Below are 27,142 nucleotides of genomic sequence, written 5' to 3' on the forward strand. Positions count from 1 at the left end.
GTATATACTGCACCCACCCCCCCCCCCCCTGTATGACACGTGTGCCTGTGACAGTAATACAGTGACCAGACACCCCAGGTATATACTGCACCCCCCCCCCCCCCCCCTGTATGACACGTGTGCCTGTGACAGTAATACAGTGACCAGACACCCCAGGTATATACTGCACCCCCCCCCCCCCCCCCCCCTGTATGACACGTGTGCCTGTGACAGTAATACAGTGACCAGACACCCCAGGTATATACTGCCCCCCCCCCCCCCCCCCCCCCTGTATGACACGTGTGCCTGTGACAGTAATATAGTGACCAGACACCCCAGGTATATACTGCACCCCCCCCCCCCCCTGTATGACACCGTGTGCCTGTGACAGTAATACAGTGACCAGACACCCCAGGTATATACTGCGTCCTCCACCCCCCCCCCCCCCCCCCCCCCTGTATGACACGTGTGCCTGTGACACAGTAATACAGTGACCAGACACCCCAGGTATATACTGCACCCCCCCCCCCCCCCTGTATGACACGTGTGCCTGTGACAGTAATATAGTGACCAGACACCCCAGGTATATACTGCACCCCCCCCCCCCCTGTATGACACGTGTACCTGTGACAGTAATACAGTGACCAGACACCCCAGGTATATACTGCGTCCTCCCCCCCCCCCACCCCCCCACCCCCCCTGTATGACACGTGTGCCTGTGACAGTAATACAGTGACCAGACACCCCAGGTATATACTGCACCCCCCCCCCCCCCCCTGTATGACACGTGTGCCTGTGACAGTAATACAGTGACCAGACACCCCAGGTATATACTGCCCCCCCCCCCCCCCCCCTGTATGACGCCTGTGACAGTAATACAGTGACCAGACACCGGTTACCCCTGTGGCACCTCCTGTCACTCTGCTCCGGCATTGTGTTGCACGTCTGTGACTGAGGGCCTAGAGGCTGCGCACACACCACGGCGGGGACTCACCATCAGGCAGGTGGAGGATAAACCAGCCCTGGGACTGGCAATAGTGCAGGACATGGCACAACGACAGGCTCTTCCCCGTCCCATTCTTTCCATCTTCAGGACTGTGAAGGAAAACTCATCTCTGTCCCCTGCACCCCGACCAGAGTGATTAACCCTCATCCCTTACCCCTCTATAGGACATGCGGGGGGGGAATACACTGCGGGGGATCACTCATCTCTCACCCCCTCTACAGTACATGTGGGGGGGAATACACTGCGGGGGATTACTCTCATCTCTCACCCCCTCTATAGTACATGGGGGGGGGGGGGGGGGGGGGAATACACTGTGCGGGATTACACTCATCTCACCCCTCTATAGTACATGGGGGGGGGAATACACTGTGCGGGATTGCACTCATCTCACCCCTCTATAGTACATGGGGGGGGGGGGGGGGGGGGGAATACACTGCTGGGGATCACTCATCTCTCACCCCTCTATAGTACATGTGGGGGGGAATACACTGCGGGGGATCACTCATCTCTCACCCCTCTATAGTACATGTGGGGGGGAATACACTGCGGGGGATCACTCATCTCTCACCCCTCTATAGTACATGGGGGGGGGGGGGGGGGGGGGGGGGAATACACTGCGGGGGATCACTCCCATCTCTCACCCCTCTATAGTACATGTGGTGGGGAATACACTGCGGGGGATCACTCATCTCTCACCCCTCTATAGTACATGGGGGGGGGGGGAATACACTGCGGGGGGATCACTCATCTCTCACCCCTCTATAGTACATGGGGGGGGGAATACACTGCGGGGGATCACTCTCATCTCTCACCCCTCTATAGTACATGTGGGGGGGGGGGGGGGGGGAATACACTGCGGGGGATCACTCTCATCTCTCACCCCTCTATAGTACATACGGGGGGGGAATACACTGCGGGGGATCACTCATCTCTCACCCCTCTACAGTACATGGGGGGGGGGGGGAATACACTGTGCGGGATTACGCTCATCTCTCACCCCTCTATAGTACATGTGGGGGGGAATACACTGCGGGGGATCACTCATCTCTCACCCCTCTATAGTACATGTGGGGGGGGGGGGGGGGAATACACTGCGGGGGATCACTCTCATCTCTCACCCCTCTATAGTACATGTGGGGGGGAATACACTGCGGGGATTACTCTCATCTCTCACCCCTCTATAGTACATGTGGGGAGGGGGGGGGGGGGGGGAAATACACTGCGGGGGATCACTCTCATCTCTCACCCCTCTATAGTACATGTGGGGGGGAATACACTGCGGGGGATCACTCTCATCTCTCACCCCTCTATAGTACATGTGGGGGGGGAATACACTGCGGGGGATCACTCATCTCTCACCCCTCTTAGTACCATGTGGGGGGGAATACACTGCGGGGGATCACTCATCTCTCACCCCTCTATAGTACATGCGGGGGGGGGGGGGGAATACACTGCTGGGGATCACTCATCTCTCACCCCTCTATAGTACATGCGGGGGGGGGGGGGGGGAATACACTGCGGGGGATCACTCTCATCTCTCACCCCTCTATAGTACATGACCGTGGGGGGGAATACACTGCGGGGGATTCCCTCTATAGTACATGACGTGGGGGGGAATACACTGCGGGGGATTACTCTCATCTCTCACCCCTCTATAGTACATGTGGGGGGGGGGGGGGGGGGGGAATACACTGCGGGGGATCACTCTCATCTCTCACCCCTCTATAGTACATGTGGGGGGGAATACACTGCGGGGGATCACTCATCTCTCACCCCTCTATAGTACATGTGGGGGGGGGGGGGGGGGGAAATACACTGCGGGGGATCACTCTCATCTCTCACCCCTCTATAGTACATGTGGGGGGGAATACACTGCGGGGGATCACTCATCTCTCACCCCTCTATAGTACATGTGGGGGGGGAATACACTGCGGGGGATCACTCATCTCACCCCTCTATAGTACATACGGGGGGGGGGGGGGGGGGGAATACACTGCGGGGGATCACTCATCTCTCACCCCTCTATAGTACATGCGGGGCGGGGGGGGGGGGGAATACACTGCTGGGGATCACTCATCTCTCACCCCTCTATAGTACATGCGGGGGGGGGGGAATACACTGCGGGGGATCACTCTCATCTCTCACCCCTCTATAGTACATGACGTGGGGGGGAATACACTGCGGGGGATTACTCTCATCTCTCACCCCTCTATAGTACATGTGGGGGGGGGGGGGGGGAATACACTGCGGGGGATCACTCATCTCTCACCCCTCTATAGTACATACGGGGGGGGGGGGGGGGGGAAATACACTGCGGGGGATCACTCATCTCTCACCCCTCTATAGTACATACGGGGGGGGGGGGGGGGGGGAAATACACTGCGGGGGATCACTCATCTCTCACCCCTCTATAGTACATGCGGGGGGGGGGGGGGGGGAATACACTGCGGGGGATCACTCATCCCTCACCCCTCTATAGTACATGCGGGGGGGGGGAATACACTGCGGGGGATCACTCATCTCTCGCCCCTCTATAGTACATGTGGGGGGGGGGGAATACACTGTGCGGGATTACACTCATCTCTCACCCCTCTACAGTACATGGGGGGGGGGGGGGATACACTGCGGGGGATCACTCATCTCTCACCCCTCTATAGTACATGGGGGGGGGGGGGGGGGAATACACTGCGGGGGATCACTCATCTCTCACCCCTCTATAGTACATGTGGGGGGGAATACACTGCGGGGGATTACTCTCATCTCTCACCCCTCTATAGTACATGTGGGGGGGAATACACTGCGGGGGATTACTCTCATCTCTCACCCCTCTATAGTACATGTGGGGGGGGGGGAATACACTGCGGGGGATCACTCTCATCTCTCACCCCTCTATAGTACACGTGGGGGGGAATACACTGCGGGGGATCACTCATCTCTCACCCCTCTATAGTACATGTGGGGGGGAATACACTGCGGGGGATCACTCATCTCTCACCCCTCTATAGTACATGCGGGGGGGGGGGGGGGGGGGAATACACTGCTGGGGATCACTCCTCTCACCCCTCTATAGTACATGCGGGGGGGGGGGGGGGGGAATACACTGCGGGGGATCACTCATTTCTCACCCCTCTATAGTACATACGGGGGGGGGGGGGGGGGGGAATACACTGTGCGGGATTACGCTCATCCCTCATCCCTCTATAGTACATATGGGGGGGGGGGGGGGAATACACTGTGCGGGATTACGCTCATCTCTCATCCCTCTATAGTACATATGGAGGGGGGGGGGGGGGGAATACACTGTGCGGGATTACGCTCATCTCTCACCCCTCTATAGTACATACGGGGGGGGGGGCGGGGAATACACTGCGGGGGATTACTCTCATCTCTCATCCCTCTATAGTACATATGGGGGGGGGGGGGGGGAAATACACTGTGTGGGATTACGCTCATCTCTCACCCCTCTATAGTACATGTGGGGGGGGGGGGGGGGGGAATACACTGCGGGGGATCACTCATTTCTCACCCCTCTATAGTACATACGGGGGGGGGGGGAATACACTGTGCGGGATTACGCTCATCTCTCACCCCTCTATAGTACATACGGGGGGGGGGGGGCGGGGAATACACTGTGCGGGATTACGCTCATCTCTCACCCCTCTATAGTACATATGGGGGGGGGGGGGGGGGGGGATACACTGTGCGGGATTACGCTCATCTCTCACCCCTCTATAGTACATACGGGGGAGGGGGGATACACTGCGGGGGATTACTCTCGTCTCTCGCCCCTCTATAGTACATATGGGGGGGGGGGGATACACTGCGGGGGATCACTCATCTCTCACCCCTCTATAGTACATACGGGGGAGGGGGGGATACACTGCGGGGGATTACTCTCATCTCTCGCCCCTCTATAGGACATGCAGGGGGGGGGGGGGGGGATACACTGCGGGGGATTACTCTCATCTCTCGCCCCTCTACGGTACACGCAGGGGGGGGGGGGGGGGGGGGGAGAAGCGTCTGGGAGCCATACTCCTCGCCTACAGGGGGAGTCACAAGGCAGTCGCTGTGAGGGTTGCCCCGGGGTGACAGGAAGGATACACAGCAGGTAGCGCACGGCCGGCTGGGAGAAGTTGGTGTTCCTCAGGTACTGGATGACTTCCAGGGCCGGGCTCCGCACCATCAGACTGGTCTCATTGAAGGTCTTGCACTGGGAGGAGGAGAAGCAGAGTGAGTCCACACTCACCTGTCACAGGGAGAGCGCGCCCCCAGCCGGACACTCACCTGTAACTGGAACCGAGCCGGCAGACCGTAGGGGAAGGTGGTCCTAACCTTCTGAGAGGGAGAATGGTTGTAATACTGTCCTTCATGTGCCTCTGTGTGCCGGTCCTGGAGCAGACAGGAGCAAGAGTGACCCACAAACACAGCTCATCACTAGCCACGCCTACAGGGGGGGTCACAGGAGGTGGGAGAGAGGGGGCAGGAGATCCCAGCAGCAGCGCCACCACGTCAGGAGATCCCCAGCAGCAGCACGTCAGGAGATCCCCAGCAGCAGCACCACGTCAGGAGATCCCCAGCAGCAGCACCACGTCAGGAGATCCCCAGCAGCAGCAGCACCACGTCAGGAGATCCCCAGCAGCAGCAGCACCACGTCAGGAGATCCCCAGCAGCAGCAGCACCACGTCAGGAGATCCCCAGCAGCAGCACCACCACGTCAGGAGATCCCCAGCAGCAGCACCACCACGTCAGGAGATCCCCAGCAGCAGCACCACCACGTCAGGAGATCCCCAGCAGCAGCGCCACGTCAGGAGATCCCCAGCAGCAGCAGCGCCACGTCAGGAGATCCCCAGCAGCACCACGTCAGGAGATCCCCAGCAGCAGCACCACGTCAGGAGATCCCCAGCAGCAGCAGCACCACGTCAGGAGATCCCCAGCAGCAGCAGCACCACGTCAGGAGATCCCCAGCAGCAGCAGCACCACGTCAGGAGATCCCCAGCAGCAGCAGCACCACGTCAGGAGATCCCCAGCAGCAGCAGCACCACGTCAGGAGATCCCCAGCAGCAGCAGCACCACGTCAGGAGATCCCCAGCAGCAGCAGCACCACGTCAGGAGATCCCCAGCAGCAGCAGCACCACGTCAGGAGATCCCCAGCAGCAGCAGCACCACGTCAGGAGATCCCCAGCAGCAGCAGCACCACGTCAGGAGATCCCCAGCAGCAGCAGCACCACGTCAGGAGATCCCCAGCAGCAGCAGCACCACGTCAGGAGATCCCAGCAGCAGCAGCACCACGTCAGGAGATCCCCAGCAGCAGCAGCACCACGTCAGGAGATCCCCAGCAGCAGCAGCACCACGTCAGGAGATCCCCAGCAGCAGCAGCACCACGTCAGGAGATCCCCAGCAGCAGCAGCACCACGTCAGGAGATCCCCAGCAGCAGCAGCGCCACGTCAGGAGATCCCCAGCAGCAGCAGCGCCACGTCAGGAGATCCCCAGCAGCAGCAGCGCCACGTCAGGAGATCCCCAGCAGCAGCAGCGCCACGTCAGGAGATCCCCAGCAGCAGCAGCGCCACGTCAGGAGATCCCCAGCAGCAGCGCCACGTCAGGAGATCCCCAGCAGCGCCACGTCAGGAGATCCCCAGCAGCAGCAGCGCCACGTCAGGAGATCCCCAGCAGCAGCAGCGCCACGTCAGGAGATCCCCAGCAGCAGCAGCGCCACGTCAGGAGATCCCCAGCAGCAGCACCACGTCAGGAGATCCCCAGCAGCAGCAGCAGCACCACGTCAGGAGATCCCCAGCAGCAGCAGCACCACGTCAGGAGATCCCCAGCAGCAGCAGCACCACGTCAGGAGATCCCCAGCAGCACCACGTCAGGAGATCCCCAGCAGCAGCAGCACCACGTCAGGAGATCCCCAGCAGCAGCAGCACCACGTCAGGAGATCCCCAGCAGCAGCGCCACGTCAGGAGATCCCCAGCAGCAGCAGCGCCACGTCAGGAGATCCCCAGCAGCAGCAGCGCCACGTCAGGAGATCCCCAGCAGCAGCAGCGCCACGTCAGGAGATCCCCAGCAGCAGCAGCGCCACGTCAGGAGATCCCCAGCAGCAGCACCACGTCAGGAGATCCCAAGCAGCAGCAGCACCACCACGTCAGGAGATCCCCAGCAGCACCACATCAGGAGATCCCCAGCAGCAGCAGCACCACGTCAGGAGATCCCCAGCAGCGCCACGTCAGGAGATCCCCAGCAGCAGCGCCACGTCAGGAGATCCCCAGCAGCAGCAGCAGCGCCACGTCAGGAGATCCCCAGCAGCAGCAGCAACACGTCAGGAGATCCCCAGCCCCAGCAGCAGCAGCACCACGTCAGGAGATCCCCAGCAGCAGCACCACCACGTCAGGAGATCCCCAGCAGCAGCACCACCACGTCAGGAGATCCCCAGCAGCAGCACCACCACGTCAGGAGATCCCCAGCAGCAGCACCACCACGTCAGGAGATCCCCAGCAGCAGCACCACCACGTCAGGAGATCCCCAGCAGCAGCAGCACCACGTCAGGAGATCCCCAGCAGCAGCAGCACCACCACGTCAGGAGATCCCCAGCAGCAGCAGCACCACCACGTCAGGAGATCCCCAGCAGCAGCAGCACCACGTCGGGAGATCCCCAGCAGCAGCAGCGCCACGTCAGGAGATCCCCAGCAGCAGCGCCACGTCAGGAGATCCCCAGCAGCAGCAGCGCCACGTCAGGAGATCCCCAGCAGCAGCAGCGCCACGTCAGGAGATCCCCAGCAGCAGCAGCGCCACGTCAGGAGATCCCCAGCAGCAGCACCACGTCAGGAGATCCCCAGCAGCAGCAGCAGCACCACGTCAGGAGATCCCCAGCAGCACCACGTCAGGAGATCCCCAGCAGCAGCACCACGTCAGGAGATCCCCAGCAGCAGCAGCAGCACCACGTCAGGAGATCCCCAGCAGCAGCAGCACCACGTCAGGAGATCCCCAGCAGCAGCAGCACCACGTCAGGAGATCCCCAGCAGCAGCAGCACCACGTCAGGAGATCCCCAGCAGCACGTCAGGAGATCCCCAGCAGCAGCGCCACGTCAGGAGATCCCCAGCAGCAGCAGCGCCACGTCAGGAGATCCCCAGCAGCAGCAGCGCCACGTCAGGAGATCCCCAGCAGCAGCAGCGCCACGTCAGGAGATCCCCAGCAGCAGCACCACGTCAGGAGATCCCCAGCAGCAGCAGCAGCACCACGTCAGGAGATCCCCAGCAGCAGCAGCACCACGTCAGGAGATCCCCAGCAGCAGCAGCACCACGTCAGGAGATCCCCAGCAGCGCCACGTCAGGAGATCCCCAGCAGCAGCAGCAGCGCCACGTCAGGAGATCCCCAGCAGCAGCGCCACGTCAGGAGATCCCCAGCAGCAGCAGCAGCGCCACGTCAGGAGATCCCCAGCCCCAGCAGCAGCAGCACCACGTCAGGAGATCCCCAGCAGCAGCAGCACCACGTCAGGAGATCCCCAGCAGCAGCAGCACCACGTCAGGAGATCCCCAGCAGCAGCACCACCACGTCAGGAGATCCCCAGCAGCAGCACCACCACGTCAGGAGATCCCCAGCAGCAGCACCACGTCAGGAGATCCCCAGCAGCAGCAGCACCACCACGTCAGGAGATCCCCAGCAGCAGCAGCACCACCACGTCAGGAGATCCCCAGCAGCAGCAGCACCACGTCAGGAGATCCCCAGCAGCAGCACCACCACGTCAGGAGATCCCCAGCAGCAGCACGTCAGGAGATCCCCAGCAGCAGCAGCACCACGTCAGGAGATCCCCAGCAGCAGCAGCACCACGTCAGGAGATCCCCAGCAGCAGCAGCAGCACCACGTCAGGAGATCCCCAGCAGCAGCAGCAGCACCACGTCAGGAGATCCCCAGCAGCAGCAGCAGCACCACGTCAGGAGATCCCCAGCAGCAGCAGCAGCACCACGTCAGGAGATCCCCAGCAGCAGCAGCAGCACCACGTCAGGAGATCCCCAGCAGCAGCAGCACCACGTCAGGAGATCCCCAGCAGCGCCACGTCAGGAGATCCCCAGCAGCAGCAGCAGCGCCACGTCAGGAGATCCCCAGCAGCAGCGCCACGTCAGGAGATCCCCAGCAGCAGCAGCAGCGCCACGTCAGGAGATCCCCAGCCCCAGCAGCAGCAGCACCACGTCAGGAGATCCCCAGCAGCAGCAGCACCACGTCAGGAGATCCCCAGCAGCAGCAGCACCACGTCAGGAGATCCCCAGCAGCGCCACGTCAGGAGATCCCCAGCAGCAGCAGCAGCGCCACGTCAGGAGATCCCCAGCAGCAGCGCCACGTCAGGAGATCCCCAGCAGCAGCAGCAGCGCCACGTCAGGAGATCCCCAGCCCCAGCAGCAGCAGCACCACGTCAGGAGATCCCCAGCAGCAGCAGCACCACGTCAGGAGATCCCCAGCAGCAGCAGCACCACGTCAGGAGATCCCCAGCAGCAGCACCACCACGTCAGGAGATCCCCAGCAGCAGCAGCACCACGTCAGGAGATCCCCAGCAGCAGCACCACCACGTCAGGAGATCCCCAGCAGCAGCAGCAGCACCACGTCAGGAGATCCCCAGCAGCAGCAGCAGCACCACGTCAGGAGATCCCCAGCAGCAGCAGCACCACGTCAGGAGATCCCCAGCAGCAGCAGCACCACGTCAGGAGATCCCCAGCAGCACCACGTCAGGAGATCCCCAGCAGCACCACGTCAGGAGATCCCCAGCAGCACCACGTCAGGAGATCCCCAGCAGCAGCAGCACCACGTCAGGAGATCCCCAGCAGCAGCAGCACCACGTCAGGAGATCCCCAGCAGCAGCAGCACCACGTCAGGAGATCCCCAGCAGCAGCAGCACCACGTCAGGAGATCCCCAGCAGCAGCAGCACCACGTCAGGAGATCCCCAGCAGCAGCAGCACCACGTCAGGAGATCCCCAGCAGCAGCAGCACCACGTCAGGAGATCCCCAGCAGCAGCAGCACCACGTCAGGAGATCCCCAGCAGCACCACGTCAGGAGATCCCCAGCAGCACCACGTCAGGAGATCCCCAGCAGCAGCAGCACCACGTCAGGAGATCCCCAGCAGCAGCACCACCACGTCAGGAGATCCCCAGCAGCAGCAGCACCACGTCAGGAGATCCCCAGCAGCAGCAGCACCACGTCAGGAGATCCCCAGCAGCAGCAGCACCACGTCAGGAGATCCCCAGCAGCAGCAGCACCACGTCAGGAGATCCCCAGCAGCAGCACCACGTCAGGAGATCCCCAGCAGCAGCAGCACCACGTCAGGAGATCCCCAGCAGCAGCAGGACACCCCCTGTAGCGAGCCACACTCCAGTTACACAGGTCTTTCCACCAAGTCATGACGCACAGGACCTTATGGATCAAACTACTGCAGCTCAGTAAATGCGATTTCTCCATTACTATTATGATGATAGATCTAGAGGGTCCCTACAGTAACAGGAAAGGATTGCAGCAGGAGGAAGAAGTCACGTGTGTGTCCTAGGATGCACCCTATACAGAATACTGCCTGTATGTGCGGAATGAGGCTTATATGGTATATCTGAGCTCAGGAACTCACCGGGTCACATTCACTGGTGCGAAACACCTCCCTGGCGGAGGACTCCTCTGCCGGGGACACAACGCTGGCCCACGCCCTCCAGGGTACCCAGTGCTGTAATTATAAGAGTGCTATCAGCTATGGAGAGACTAATCATCCATCATACACAATATCCATCCAGTGCTGTCAGGCTTCATTATAATAACCCCTTACCTGCTGGGCCCATCTGCGGAGCTGTCTCACCAACATCTCTGCAAAAGACCAAATACAATATATGAAGCCAGGGGAAGGGGAACCAGCCAGGCCGAGCCATGAGGAGCAGGAGGGGAACCAGCCAGGCCGAGCCATGAGGAGCAGGAGGGGAACCAGCCAGGCCGAGCCATGAGGAGCAGGAGGGGAACCAGCCAGGCCGAGCCATGAGGAGCAGGAGGGGAACCAGCCAAGCCGAGCCATGAGGAGCAGGAGGGGAACCAGCCAGGCCGAGCCATGAGGAGCAGGAGGGGATCCAGCCAGGCCAAGCCGAGCCATGAGGAGCAGGAGGGGATCCAGCCAGGCCAAGCCATGAGGAACAGAAGGGGATCCAGCCAGGCTAAACCTTGAGGAGCAGGAGGGGATCCAGCCAGGCCGAGCCATGAGGAGCAGGAGGGGATCCAGCCAAGCCAAGCCATGAGGAGCAGGAGGGGATCCAGCCAGGCCAAGCCATGAGGAACAGAAGGGGATCCAGCCAGGCTAAACCTTGAGGAGCAGGAGGGTAGAGTGACCTTTTACCTGGGACGCTCATGGATTGCACAGGTTTTGTGGCTGATAAAACCAGCTGAAATGTAGGCTTGTAGTCAGACAGCCACAGAACCTGTGTAATCCAAGAGTGTCCCAGGTAAAAGGGATAATATGGTCAGCCTACAGGAGGGGAACCAGCCATGCCGAGCCTTGAGAAGCAGAAGGGGAACCAGCCAGGTGGAGCCGTGAGGAGCAGGAGGGGAACTAGCAAGGAGCAGAAGGCCGGGAGATAACCAAGCCAGCAGGAGTAGGGCAGAAAAAAGGATTTTAATTACCTACTAGTAAATCCTTTTCTCGTAGTCCGTAGAGGATGCTGGGGCCCATATTATTACCATGGGGTATAGACGGGTCCACCAGGAGCCATTGACACTTTAAGAGTTTAATAGTGTGGGCTGGCTCCTCCCTCTATGCCCCTCCTACCAGACTCAGTCTAGAAACTGTGCCCGAGGAGACAACATACTTTGAGAGAAGGAATTACACAGATAGTGGCGAGATTCATACCAGCTCACACAACAGACAAATCCGGCTAACATGCCGGAAAACTCAGCAACAGCTGAAACAGTACTGAAAACCGTAAATAACGCAGAACTTACCTAGGAAAATAAGAATTTACTCACAGGTAATTCTATTTCTCGTAGTCCGTAGTGGATGCTGGGAACTCCGTAAGGACCATGGGGAATAGCGGGCTTTGAAGGAGACTGGGCACATCTAAGAAAGAATTAGGACTACCTGGTGTGCACTGGCTCCTCCCTCTATGCCCCTCCTCCAGACCTCAGTAAGGATACTGTGCCCGGAAGAGCTGACACAAGAAGGAAGGATTTTGAATCCCAGGTAAGACTCATACCAGCCACACCAATCACACCGTATAACTCGTGATACTATACCCAGTTAACAGTATGAAATATAACTGAGCCTCTCAACAGATGGCTCCAACAATAACCCTTTAGTTAAGCAATAACTATATACAAGTATTGCAGACAAACCGCACTTGGGATGGGCGCCCAGCATCCACTACGGACTACGAGAAATAGATTTACCGGTGAGTAAAATCTTATTTTCTCTGACGTCCTAAGTGGATGCTGGGACTCCGTAAGGACCATGGGGATTATACCAAAGCTCCCAAACGGGCGGGAGAGTGCGGATGACTCTGCAGCACCGAATGAGAGAACTCAAGGTCCTCCTCAGCCAGGGTATCAAATTTGTAGAATTTTGAAATGTGTTTGAACCCGACCAAGTAGCAGCTCGGCAAAGTTGTAAAGCCGAGACCCCTCGGGCAGCCGCCCAAGAAGAACCCACCTTCCTCGTGGAGTGGGCTCTCACTGATTTAGGATGCGGCAGTCCAGCCGCAGAATGTGCAAGCTGAATCGTGCTACAGATCCAGCGAGCAATAGTCTGCTTTGAAGCAGGAGCACCCAGCTTGTTGGGTGCATACAGGATCAATAGCGAGTCAGTTTCCCTGACTATAGCTGTCCTGGAAAATAGATGGTCAGGGCCTTGACTACGTCCAGCAACTTGGAATCCTCCAAGTCCCGAGTAGCCGCAGGCACCACAATAGGTTGGTTAAAATTAAAAGCCGATACCACCTTAGGAAGGAATTGGGAACGAGTCCTCAATTCCGCCCTATCCATATGAAAAATCAGATAAGGGCTTTTACATGACAAAGCCGCCAATTCTGACACACGCCTGGCCGAAGCCAAAGCCGACAGCATGACCACTTTCCACGTGAGATATTTTTGCTCCATGGTTTTAAGTGGCTCAAACCAATGCGACTTTAGGAAATCCAACACTACGTTGAGATCCCAAGGTGCCACTGGAGGCACAAAAAGGGGCTGAATATGCAGCACTCCCTTAACAAAAGTCTAAACTTCAGGCAGTGAAGCCAGTTCTTGTTGGAAGAAAATTGACAGAGACGAAATCTGGACCTTAATGGAACCCAATTTGAGGCCCAGTCACCCCTGACTGTAGGAAGTGCAGAAATCGACCCAGCTGAAATTCCTCCGTTGGGGCCTTCCTGGCCTCACACCACGCAACATATTTTCGCCATATGCGGTGATAATGTTTTGCGGTCACATCCTTCCTAGCTTTAATCAGCGTAGGGATGACTTCCGCCGGAATGCCCTTTTCCTTCAGGATCCGGTGTTCAACCGCCATGCCGTCAAACGCAGTCACGTTAAGTCTTGGAACAGACAGGGCCCCTGCTGCAGCAGGTCCTGTCTGAGCGGCAGAGGCCATGGGTCCTCTGAGATTATTTCTTGAAGTTCTGGGTACCAAGCTCTTCTTGGCCAATCCGGAACAATGTTTATAGTTCTTACTCTTATTATCCTCAGTACCTTGGGTATGAGAGGAAGAGGAGGGCACACATAACCGACTGGTACACCCACGGTGTCACTAGCGCGTCCACAGCTATCGCCTGAGGGTCCCTTGACCTGGCGCAATATCTTTTTAGCTTTTTATTGAGGTGGGACTCAATCATGTCCACCTGTGGTCGTTCCCACCGGTGTACAATCAGCTTGAAGACTTCTGGATGAAGTCTCCACTGCCCCGGGTGGAAGTCGTGTCTGCTGAGGAAGTCTGCTTCCCAGTTTTCCACTCCCGGAATGCACACTGCTGACAGTCCTATCACGTGATTCTCCGCCCATCGAAGAATCCTTTTTGGCTTCTGCCATTGCTATCCTGCTTCTTGTACCGCCCTGTCGATTTACATGGATTAGCACATGGATTAGCATTGTAAATGACCCGTAGTTCCAGAATATTTATATGCAAGGAAGTTTTTGTCCTTGGACGTTTTCTTCCCTGAGTGACTGCCCCCCACCCTCGGAGGCTTGCATTCGTGGTCACCAGGACCCAGTCCTGTATGCCGAATCTGCGGCCTTCACGAAGATGAGAGCACTCTGCAGCCACCACAGCAGAGACACCCTGGCCCTTGGTGACAGGGTGATCCACCGATGCATCTGAAGATGCGATTCGGACCACTTGTCAAATAGATCCCACTGGAAGATCCTCGCATGGAACCTGCCAAAAGGAAACGCTTCGTAAGAGCTACCATCTTTTCCAGGATTCGCGTGCAGTGATGCACCGACACCTGTTTTGGTTGCAGGAGGTCCCTGACCAGAAATGATAATTCCTGGGCCTTCTCCTCCGGGAGAAAAACCTTCTTCTGTTCTGTGTCCAGAATCATACCCCGGAACAGCAGACGCGTCGCGGGAATCAGCTGCAACTTTGGGATATTCAGGATCCAGCCGTGCTGATGCAGCACTTCCTGAGATAGTGCTACGCTGACTAGCAACTGCTCCTTGGACCTCGCCTTTATCAGGAGATTGTCCAAGTACGGGATAATTATAACTTCCTTCTTTCTAAAGAGTATCATCATTTTGGCCATTACCTTGGTAAATACCCTCGGAGCCGTGGACAGACCAAACGGCAACGTCTGGCATTGGTAATGACAGTCCTGTACCACAAACCTGAGGTACTCCTGGTGAGGTGGGTACATGGGGACATGCAAGTAAGCATCCTTGATGTCCAGTGACACCATAAAATCCCCCTCTTCCAGGCTTGCAATAACCGCCCTGAGCGATTCCATCCTGAACTTGAACTTCCTTATATAAGTGTTCAAGAATTTTAAATTTAGGATGTCTCACCGAACCATCTGGTTTCGGTACCACAACATTGTGGAATAGTAACCCCGCTCCTGTTGAAGGGGGGGGTACCTTGATTATCACCTGCTGGAAGTACAGCTTGTGAATAGCGTCCAGTACTACCTCCCATTCTTTGGAAGCAGCCGGCAAGGCAGATTTGAGGTAACGGCGAGGGGGAGTGGGCCTCCAACTCCAGCTTGTATCCCTGAGATACTACTTGTAGAACCCAGGGATCTACCTGTGAGCGAACCCACTGGTCGCTGAAGTTCCGGAGACGCGCCCCCACAGCACCTGGCTCCGCCTGTGGAGCCCCAGCGTCATGCGGTGGACTTAGAGGAAGCGGCGGGAGTATTTTGGTTCCAGGGAACTGGCTGTCTGGTGCAGCTTTTTCCCTCTTCCCCTGCCTCTGGGCAGAAAGGAAGCGCCTCTGACCCGCTTGCCTTTTTGTGGCCGAAAGGACTGTACCTGATAATACGGTGCTTTCTTAGGCTGTGAGGAAACCCGAGGTAAAAATGTCGACTTCCCAGCTGTTGCTGCGGATACTAGGTCCGAGAGACCATCCCCAAACAATTCCTCACTCTTATAAGGCAAAACCTCCATGTGCCTTCACCTGTCCACTGCCGAGTCCATAATACTCCTCTGGCAGAAATGGACATTGCATTAATTTTAGATGCCAGCCGGCAGATATCCCTCTGTGCATCTCTCATATATAAGACTACGTCTTTAATATGCTCTATGGTTAGCAAAATAGTAACCCTGTCTAATCTCATTATCTGACAGGGTATCGGACCATGCAGCTGCAGCACTACACACTGAAGCAATTGCAGGTCTCAGTATAATACCCGAGTGTGTATATACAGACTTCAGGATAGCCTTCTGCTTTCTATCAGATTCCTTCAGGGCGGCCGTATCCTGAGACGGCAGTGCCACCTTTGACAAGCGTGTGAGCGCCTTATCCACCCTAGGGGATGTCTCCCAACGTAACCTGCCCTCTGGCGGGAAAGGGTACGCCATCAGTAACTTTTTAGAATCACTATTTTCTTATCGGGGAAACCCCACGCTTCTTCACACACTTTATTCAATTCATCTGATGGGGGAAAAACCACTGGATGCTTTTTCTCCCCAATATAAAATACCCTTTTTTGTGGTAACTGGGTTAATGTCAGAAATGTGCAACACATTTTTCATTGCCGTAATCATACAACGGATAGCCCTTGTGGATTTTACATTTGTCTCATCGTCGTTTACACTGGAGTCAGACTCCGTGTCGACATCTGTGTCTGCCATCTGAGGTAGCGGGCGTTTTTGAGCCCCTGATGGCCTTTGAGACGCCTAGGCAGGCACGGGCTGAGAAGCCGGCTGTCCCACTGCTGTACGTCATCTAGCCTTTTATGTAAAGGAGTTGACACTGTCGGTTAATACCTTCCACATATCCACCCACTCTGGTGTCGACCCCGCAGGGGGGTGACATCACACTTATCGGCACCTGCTCTGCCTCCATATAATCTTCCTCATCATGTAGACACAGCCGTATCGACACACGCACACACACAGGGAATGCTCTGACTGAGGACAGGACCCCACAAAGTCCATTGGGGAGACAGAGAGAGAGTATGCCAGCACACACCAGAGCGCTATATATCACAGGGAGTAACACTTTTGTACTGAGTGATTTCTCCCTATAGCAGTTTTTTTTTTTTTTCTTTTACACAGTTTTTTGCGCCTAAATTTTGTGCCCCCCCTCTCTTTTTAACCCTTGATGCCTGGAAACTGCAGGGGAGAGCCTGGGGAGCTGTCTTCCAGCGGAGCTGTGAAAAAAATGGCGCCGGTGTGCTGAGGTAGATAGCCCCGCCCCTTTCTCGGCGGACTTCTCCCGCTTTTATATGTGTTGTATGGCGGGGACTATGCACATATACAGTGTTATACACTGTATTATGTGCTTTTAGCCATGGTAAGGTACTCTAATTGCCCCCCCCTGCACCCATCAGTGACCGGAGTGTGTGGTGTGCAGAGGGAGCAATGGCGCACAGCTGCAGTGCTGTGCGCTACCTTGAAGACAGGAGTCTTCAGCCGCCGAATTTTCCACTTCTCTTCGTTCTTCTGGCTCTGCGAGGGGGACGGCGGCGCGGCTCTGGGACCGGACGACAGAGGCTGGGCCTGTGTTCGATCCCTCTGGAGCTAATGGTGTCCAGTAGCCTTAGAAGCCCAAGCTAGCTGCAAGCAGGCGAGTTCGCTTCTTCTCCCCTTAGTCCCTCGATGCAGTGAGCCTGTTGCCAGCAGGTCTCACTGAAAATAAAAAACCTAAAACTAACTTTTCCTAAGAAGCTCAGGAGAGCCCCCTAGATTGCACCCAGCTCGGTCGGGCACAAAAATCTAACTGAGGCTTGGAGGAGGGTCATAGGGGGAGGAGCCAGTGCACACCAGGTAGTCCTAATTCTCTTAGATGTGCCCAGTCTCCTTAGGAGCCCGCTATTCCCCATGGTCCTTACGGAGTTCCCAGCATCCACTAGGACGTCAGAGAAACAGGTAGTACTGAACTATAAAACGCAGGAAAACGAAGCGCTGGGCGGGCGGGCGCCCAGCATCCTCTACGGACTACGAGAAAAGGATTTACCGATATGTAATTAAAATCCTATTTTCTTACTTCCTAGAGGATAATGGGGTCCATATTAGTACCATGGGGATGTACCAAAGCTCCCAGTACAGGAAGGAGAGCACGGAGGCTCCTGCAAGACTGCTTGACCAAACTTAAGGTCATCAGAGACCAAAGTATCGAACTGGTAAAACTTAGCAAACGTGTTCGAACCAGACCAAGTAGCAGCACGGCAAAGCTGTAAAGCCAAGACACCCCGGGCAGCCGCCCAGGAAGAACCCACTTTACGAGTAGAGTGGGCCTTAACAGATTTCAGACACGGCAATCCTGCTGTAGAATACGCATTCTGGATAGTGAGCCTGATCCAGCGTGAAATCGACTGCTTAGAAGCAGGACACCCAATTTTCTTGGGATTGTAGAGGACAAAGAGAGTCAGTTTTTCTATGACGAGTTGTCCTCTTCACAGATCTTCAAAGCCCTGACAACATTCAAAGCCTTTGAAGCAATTGAGGAGTCAGTAGCCACTGGCACCACAATAGCTTGGTTGATCAGGAAAGCCGATACAACCTTAGGCAGGAACTGTGGACATGTCTTAAGTTCCGCCCTGTCTTCATGGAAGATCAGATAAGGGCTTTTACAAGACAAAAACTCCAATTCCGACACGCGTTGGGCAGCAGCCAAGGCCAACAAAGTGACCGTCTTCTACGTGAGAAACTGGATGTCAGCCTCCAGCAGAGGCTCAAACCAAGCTGATTGTAGGAACTGCAACACCACATCTAGATCCCAGGGTGCCATTGGCGCCACAAAGGGAGGCTGGATGTGCAGAACCCCTTTCAAAAAGGTCTGAACCTCAGGGAGAACGGCCAATTGTGTTTGAAAAAAAGATGGACAAAGCAGAGATCTGGACCTTGATGGATCCTAACCTCAGGCCTAACATCCACTCCCGCCTGCAGGAAAAGGAGAAAACGTCCAAGTTGAAACTCCACAGCAGGAAATTTTCTTGATTCACACCAAGAAACATATTTCTTCCAAATACGGTGGTAATGTTTAGACGTTACCCCCTTCCTAGCCTGAATCGGGGTAGGAATGACTTCACTCGGGATACCTTTCCGAGCTAAGATCTGGCGCTATGCCGCCAAACGTAGCCGTGGTAAGTCTTGATAGGCGAACGGCCCCTGCAGTAGCAGATCCTCCCCGAAGAGGTAAGGGCTTTGGCTCTTCCAGCAGAAGATCCAGTAGATCCGCATACCAAGCCCTCCTTGGCCAGTCCGGAGCAGTGAGGATTGCCAGAACCTTTGTTCTTCTTACCAGCTGAAGAACCTTTGGAATCAGAGGAAGTGGAGGGTAAACATACACTGACAGGAACACCCACAGAGTTACCAGTGCGTCCACCGCCACTGCCTGAGGGTCTCTTGACCGGGATCAGTATCTCCCCAGCTTTTGTTGAGGCGGGAGGCCATCATGTCTACGTGAGGAACCCCCTACAAACCGGTTACCTCCTCGAACACCTCCGGATGGAGGCTCCACTCCCCTGGATGGAGATCATGTCTGCTGAAGAAGTCTGCTTCCCAGTGGTCTACTCCCGGAATGAAGATTGCAGACCCGGCTACAGTGTGCCTTACCGCCCAGAGGAGGATTCTTGACACCTCCGACATTGCAGCCCTGCTCTTTGTTCCACCTTGTCGGTTTATGTAGGCTACAGTGGTCACGTTATCAGACTGCACCTGAACAGCCCGATCCTGTAGAAGGTGTGCTGCTTGCAGAAGGGCATTGTACACGGTCTTTAGCTCCAGGATGTTTATTGGGAGAAGGGATTCTTGATTCGACCACCTTCCTTGCTCCCCAACCTCTTAGACTTGCATCTGTGGTTAAAAGGATCCAGTCCTGAATTCCGAACCTTCGGCCTTCCAGAAGGTGCGGAAGTTGTAGCCACCAGAGGAGAGAAATCCTGGCTTTCGGAGACAGGCGTATCCTCTTGTGCATGTGTAGGTGAGAGCCCGACCACTGGTCCAATAGGTCCAGCTGAAAAGGTCGAGCATGAAACCTGCCGTACTGCAGAGCCTTGTAGGCGGCAACCATCTTCCCCAGAAGGCGGATGCATTGATGAACCGATACCCGGGTAGGCTTGAAGACATCCCGGACCATTGTTTGAATCACCAATGCTTGCTCCACTGGGAGAAATACCCTCTGCACTTCCGTGTCGAGGATCATTCCCAGGAAAGACAGCCTCCTTGTCAGCTCCAGATGAGACTTTGGAAGGTTCAGGATCCAACCGTGCTTCCTGAGCAGCTGTGTCGTGAGCGCGATGGATCGCACAACCTCTCCCTAGACGACGCCTTGATCAGAAGATTGTCCAGATATGGAATTATGTTCACCCCCTGTTTGCGGAGGAGAATCATCATCTCCGCCATCACCTTGGTGAAGATCCTTGGTGCTGTGGAGAGGACAAACTGCAACGCCTGGAATCGATAGTGATTGTCCAGCAGTGCAAACCTGAGATATGCCTGATGCGGCGACTAAATGGGAATGTGGAGGTAAGCATCCTTGATGTCCAGTGACACCAGGAACTCACCCCTCCGTCAGTCCAGAGATGACAGCTCTCAGAGATTCCATCTTGAATTTGAACTCCCTGAGATAAGGGTTCAAAGACAGTTTAGAATAGGCCGTACCGAACCATCCGGTTTTGGTATCACAAAAAGGTTTGAATAATAACCCTTGTTCAACTGCTGAGGTGGAACTGGAACAAAGACCTCTGACAAAACCAATTTTCTGATAGCCTCCAGAAGAATTGTTCTGTCTGCCAGCAGAGCTGGCAAGCTTGACTTGAAGAAACGGTGAGTGGGGGGGGGGGGGGGGGGGGATCTTGAAACTCCAGTCTGTACCCTCTGGACACTATATCCAGGACCCAGGGGTCCAGGCCAAACGACACCCAGACGTGGCTGAACTGCCGGAGTCTTGCCCCCACCTGACCTTCCTCCAGGCCTAGCTGTTCACCGTCATGCGGAGAACTTAGGGGTATCAGAAGCGGGCTTCTGGGTTTGGGAACCTGCGGGAGTAGGTTTCTTTCCTTTGGCACGACCACCTCTGAAGGTGTTCGAAGGCTTGTTCGTTCTAGGCCTCGTGGGCCAAAAGGACTGTGACGTGGCTGGTGTAAAAGGCTTCTTCGTAGCCGGTGCAGCTGAGGGGAGAAAAGGAGACTTACCCGTGGTAACCGTGGCAATCCACGTATCCAGCACCTCCCCAAAGAGAGACTGACCTGTATAGGGTAGGCCCTCCACGCTATTCCTGGATTCCGCGTCCGCGGACCATTGGCGCAGCCAGAGACCCCTGCGAGCCGAGACGGACATGGAGGAGATCCCAGCAGCCTTGGAACCCAGGTCCTTCATGGAATCTGCAGAATCCTGAATATGGTGTAAAAATAAATCAACGTTGCCTCTATCCAGCGCAGTTGACTCCTCCTGCAGAGTGATTGACCACCTGGCAATAGCTTTTGCAATCCAAGCACAGGCTATAGTAGGCTGAAATATAGCCCCGGAAGCCGTGTAAATGGATTTCAGCGTAGCATCCACCTTGCGATCTGCCGGGTCCTTCAACGCGGCAGATCTCGGGACTGGCAACACCACCTGTTTGGACAGCCTGGAGACAGAGTTGTCGACTATCGGCGGGGACTCCCATCTCTTCCTATCTTCCTCTGGGAAGGGAAAAGCAACAAAGACCCTCTTAGGGATCTGAAATTTCTTTTCCGGAGTTTCCCATGGTTTTTCAAAGATAGCGTTTAATTCTTTTGATGCCGGGAAGGTGAAGGGGGCTTCTTATTATCTGTAAAGACGGCCTCCTCCACCTGTTCCGGAGCTGTGTCCAAAATGTGTAAAACATCCCCAACAGCCTCAATCATCAACTGCACACCCTTGGCAAGTGATGCCGTCCCTCTCGACACATCCCCATCACAGTCTGCAGTGTCCGAGTCGGTGTCCGTGTCATCCTGCAGAATCTTGGCAAGTGCAAGTTTGTGAGAATGCACCGTAGGGGACCCCGAGGAGGCAGATACAGACCACACAACCATAGAGGATTGCAGGACCTGAGTGGCATGCTCAGTCCTAGCAACTATCAGAAATCTGAGAAATAGTCCTCCTAAGAGAGGCTAACCACTCCGGCTCTCCAGCTGGGATCGGCGCTACAACCGTGCAATCCTGATTACATGGTATGGAGTCTTCCTGGGAAGAAAAATCCTCTGCAGCATATGAAACAGTGTCTCTAGACATGTTGTCACACCCCCTCCCCACAAACACGCAGGGTACTGGGCAGACAGAGTTTCCCCCCCAAGAGTGGCAGAGACACAGATTGGAGCCAACCCACACACAGCGCTGTTAGAGTATAGGGAGACCCTAAACCAGCGCTGACTGTGTCCCTTAATAGGTGACAGCCTAAATGCAGCCCCCCCCCCCTTCTACAACCCCCTGGTACCGTACAGATAACTGGAGTTGCTCAGGAGGGACCTGGCATCCACTGGCAGAAAGCTGCAGGCAGGAAAAATAGCGCTGAACGCTGCTGGGTCCGCTCTGAGAAGAAGCTCCACCCCTTCAATGGCGCGGACCTCCCGCTCTTGAAGATTATACTGGCCTGTGTAAATTTGTGCTGGCTGAGATCCGCGGACCCAGACAGGCTGGAAATGGTCAGTGTAGGGTTCTGTGCTGGCTCAGGGCGCCCCTCACAGCGCCGCACCGCAGTAATGCTGAGCCGTCCGGGAGCGCAGTATCCCTTAAACCGCCCTTTTCACACTAACCCCCCGCTTGTAAGGGGGGACAGTGACTAACTCGCCACACTTCAGCTCTGTAAGGGGTGGCGGCATGCTGCTGGGGTGAGCGATCCCCTGTGGCGTGGCGCGATCTGTCCCCTCTGGAGCTCAGTGTCCAGTCAGCGGAGATAGTGGCTCAGACCCCGCAGGGCGGACACTGCCACCCCCCCTCAGTCCCGCGCTGCAGGCAGGCTGTCGCCAGGAGTCTCCCTGTAAAACAATAAACTTCTTACTAGAGACACTCTGTAGAGCTTCCCTAGCTGTGACCGGCTCCTCCGGGCACATTTTCTAAACTGAGTCTGGTAGGAGGGGCATAGCATAGAGGGAGGAGCCAGCCCACACTCTCAAACTCATAAAGTGCCAATGGCTCTTGGTGGACCCGTCTATACCCCATGGTACTATTATGGACCCCAGCATCCTCTAGGACAGGAGTGGGGAAACTCTGGCACGCGGGCCGTATAAGGCCCGCGAAGCCGTTTGCTCCGGCCCACCCGCTTCTCTCAGTGGGGGGGGGGGGGGGGCATCTGTATACCTGGCACTGTGGGGGGGGGGGGGGGGTGCATCTGTATACCTGGCACTGTGGGGGGGGGGGCATCTGTATACCTGGCACTGTGGGGGGGGGGCATCTGTATACCTGGCACTGCACTATTGGGGGCATATGTGTGTCACGTCACATTTTAACTGGCCACACCCATTTTTTTGGCGCACGCGCCTCCGGCAGACCCATACCTCCCAACATGACCCTCTCCAGGAGGGACACATTGCTCTGCTTCTGGACTTCCGCTTACTGTATGATTACCATCACCTGTGGTGAAATACCTTTCTTATCCATTAACCTGTTAAAAACAGGTGTCTGCAATCATGAATTAAGAGAAAAGTCCAGAAGCAGAGCATTGTGTCCTCCTGGAGAGGTCATGTTGGGAGCTATGAGCACTGGGTCAGTATTGGGGTACAGCACAGGTGATGGTAATCATACAGTAAGAGGGAAGAGCAGGAGCAGAGCATTGTGTCCTCCTGGAGAGGGTCATGTTGGGAGGTATGACATAGGTATGAGCACTGGGTCAGTATTAGGGTACAGCACAGGTGATAGTAATCATACAGTAAGAGGGAAGAGCAGGAGCAGAGCATTGTGTCCTCCTGGAGAGGGTCATGTTGGGAGGTATGTCATAGGTATGAGCACTGGGTCAGTATTAGGGTACAGCACAGGTGATGGTAATCGTACAGTAAGAGGGAAGAGCAGGAGCAGAGCATTGTGTCCTCCTGGAGAGGTCATGTTGGGAGGTATGACATAGGTATGAGCACTGGGTCAGTATTAGGGTACAGCACAGGTGATGGTAATCATACAGTAAGAGGGATGAGCAGGAGCAGAGCATTGTGTCCTCCTGGAGAGGGTAATGTTGGGAGGTATGACATAGGTATGAGCACTGGGTCAGTATTAGGGTACAGCACAGGTGATGGTAATCATACAGTAAGAGGGAAGAGCAGGAGCAGAGCATTGTGTCCTCCTGGAGAGGGTAATGTTGGGAGGTATGACATAGGTATGAGCACTGGGTCAGTATTAGGGTACAGCACAGGTGATGGTAATCATACAGTAAGAGGGAAGAGCAGGAGCAGAGCATTGTGTCCTCCTGGAGAGGTCATGTTGGGAGGTATGACATAGGTATGAGCACTGGGTCAGTATTAGGGTACAGCACAGGTGATGGTAATCATACAGTAAGAAGGAAGTGCAGGAGCAGAGCATTGTGTCCTCCTGGAGAGGTCATGTTGGGAGGTATGACATAGGTATGAGCACTGGGTCAGTATTAGGGTACAGCACAGGTGATGGTAATCATACAGTAAGAGGGAAGAGCAGGAGCAGAGCATTGTGTCCTCCTGGAGAGGTCATGTTGGGAGGTATGACATAGGTATGAGCACTGGGTCAGTATTAGGGTACAGCACAGGTGATGGTAATCATACAGTAAGAGGGAAGAGCAGGAGCAGAGCATTGTGTCCTCCTGGAGAGGTCATGTTGGGAGGTATGACATAGGTATGAGCACTGGGTCAGTATTAGGGTACAGCACAGGTGATGGTAATCATACAGTAAGAGGGAAGAGCAGGAGCAGAGCATTGTGTCCTCCTGGAGAGGTCATGTTGGGAGGTATGACATAGGTATGAGCACTGGGTCAGTATTAGGGTACAGCACAGGTGATGGTAATCATACAGTAAAAGGGAAGAGCAGGAGCAGAGCATTGTGTCCTCCTGGAGAGGTCATGTTGGGAGATATCATATAGGTATTAGCATTGGGTCAGTATTAGGATACAGCACAGGTGATGGTAATCATACAGTAACAGGGAAGAGCAGGAGCAGAGCATTGTGTCCTCCTGGAGAGGTCATGTTAGGAGGTATGACATAGGTATGAGCACTGGGTCAGTATTAGGGTACAGCACAGGTGATGGTAATCATACAGTAAGAGGGAAGAGCAGGAGCAGAGCATTGTGTCCTCCTGGAGAGGTCATGTTAGGAGGTATGACATAGGTATGAGCACTGGGTCAGTATTAGGGTACAGCACAGGTGATGGTAATCATACAGTAAGAGGGAAGAGCAGGAGCAGAGCATTGTGTCCTCCTGGAGAGGTCATGTTAGGAGGTATGACATAGGTATGAGCACTGGGTCAGTATTAGGGTACAGCACAGGTGATGGTAATCATACAGTAAGAGGGAAGTGCAGGAGCAGAGCATTGTGTCCTCCTGGAGAGGTCATGTTGGGAGGTATACAGACCTACTGGGGGGCAGGGTAATTTTTTAAGATGAGAATTTTTGTATGGCCCCCGAAGAATTTTATAAATATCCAAATGGCCCTCGGTAGAAAAAAGGTTCCCCACCCCTGCTCTAGGACATAAGAGAAAAGGGGGAAACCAAAAAGTACTCAATACCATGCAATGACAGACCCTTCATCCCCATGTGAGGGCGGCACCCCCCTCCCCTCATCGCCATGTGAGGGCGGCACCCCCCTCCCCTCCTCGCCATGTGAGGGCAGCACCCCCCTCCCCTCCTCGCCATGTGAGGGCGGCACCCCCCTCCCCTCCTCGCCATGTGAGGGCGGCACCCCCCTCCCCTCCTCGCCATGTGAGGGCGGCACCCCCCTCCCCTCCTCGCCATGTGAGGGCGGCACCCCCCTCCCCTCCTCGCCATGTGAGGGCGGCACCCCCCCTCCCCTCCATGTGAGGGCAGCACCCCCCTCCCCTCCTCGCCATGTGAGGGCGGCACCCCCTCCCCTCATTGCCATGTGACTGCAGCACCCCCCTCCCCTCCTCGCCATGTGAGGGCGGCACCCCCCTCCCCTCCTCGCCATGTGAGGGCGGCACCCCCCTCCCCTCCTCGCCATGTGAGGGCGGCACCCCCCTCCCCTCCTCGCCATGTGAGGGCGGCACCCCCCTCCCCTCCTCGCCATGTGAGGGCGGCACCCCCCTCCCCTCCTCGCCATGTGAGGGCGGCACCCCCCTCCCCTCCTCGCCATGTGAGGGCGGCACCCCCCTCCCCTCCTCGCCATGTGAGGGCGGCACCCCCCTCCCCTCCTCGCCATGTGAGGGCAGCACCCCCCTCCCCTCCTCGCCATGTGAGGGCGGCACCCCCTCCCCTCATTGCCATGTGACTGCAGCACCCCCCTCCCCTCATTACCATGTGAGGGCGGCACCCCCCTCCCCTCATTGCCATGTGAGGGCGGCACCCCCCTCCCCTCATCACCATGTGAGGGCGGCACCCCCTCCCCTCATTGCCATGTGACTGCAGCACATCCCCCCCCCCCCAATTACAACGCTATACCTTGCAGATTATGAAGGGAGTGAAGTCTTAAGCTCTCGGGGTCAGACCCGCGGGACCTTGGCCAGCAACACCTCAGCCTCCTGTCACGTCCTGTCCTCCCTCTGCCGGTCACAAATATGGCAGCGTAGTATCACAGGAAGCGGCCGGCCGGAAGTGCATCAGCGGCCATCTTTGTTGTGGGAGATAAAGCCAATGTATTTATTATGAGTGTAATCCTCCCAGCATGCCCAGGGCATGGGCCGGCCACGCCCCCAGAGCCTGTGTGTGGTATATAATGCTATACAGCGATACGTGACGTCATCAGTAAGGAAGGGGGGTCAGTAGATCCAGACCCTCCAACATGGCCGCCCCACTAGGTACACAATGCTCTGCTCCTGGTAATGTATGATTGCCATCACCTGTGCTGAGCTAGTCACATGATAAGAAGCTGTTTCTTCACAGGTGATGGCGATTATACATTACCAGGAGAGTCCAGGAGCAGAGCATTGTGTACCTAGTGGGGCGGCCATGTTGGAGGGTACAAGGATAGACAGCCAATAGATCTACCCCATATGGTGACAGGGTCAGAAGGGCCGCACGCAAACTGTGCACCCAAATAAAGGCTCAAGAAGCTTTTGCTTGTTGGTGCGTCATTCTGTATGGTCTAGTATATGTGACTGTGTACTGTGTCCGCACCAGAGGCGGAGCCAGTCAGGACCTACAAGATGGCCGCCGCCCGCTGAGTCAGCAGCTCTGCCGTCAGGGACATGCAGGCGACAGCTAGATGGGAGTAGTTCCCTCAGCGCACTGCGCCTCCCCCCCCCCCCCCCCCACATACCGGTGCGCGCCTTTGCACACCGCATTGCTGCACTTCAAAAAAATAGAATTCTCCTAAATGACTGGGGAGGGGGGTGTTACTTGCCTTGCCCCACCCCCCGAATCCCCCTATTGCCTATCCCCTACCCCTACGGATCTGCCTACTGCCTATCACCCGTCC

General features: G+C 56.2%; 1 protein-coding gene across 1 annotated transcript; it reads right to left on the minus strand.

The window, feature by feature from the left end:
• Positions 1-973: 973 nt before the first annotated feature.
• On the minus strand, positions 974-26,342 carry DAP3 (death associated protein 3; the record flags this gene model as incomplete). The annotated part of the gene is made up of 6 exons (XM_063952725.1): positions 26,167-26,342; positions 10,780-10,817; positions 10,588-10,680; positions 5,270-5,374; positions 5,087-5,195; positions 974-1,066 (listed from the first exon to the last, which is right to left on the minus strand). Coding segments are annotated over exons 2-6 (436 nt in total), but the record flags the coding sequence as incomplete, so codon positions are not given.
• Positions 26,343-27,142: the final 800 nt, after the last annotated feature.

The sequence above is a fragment of the Pseudophryne corroboree genome, unplaced genomic scaffold, assembly GCF_028390025.1.
Source record: "Pseudophryne corroboree isolate aPseCor3 unplaced genomic scaffold, aPseCor3.hap2 scaffold_2813, whole genome shotgun sequence".
NCBI classification, from domain to species: domain Eukaryota; kingdom Metazoa; phylum Chordata; class Amphibia; order Anura; family Myobatrachidae; genus Pseudophryne; species Pseudophryne corroboree.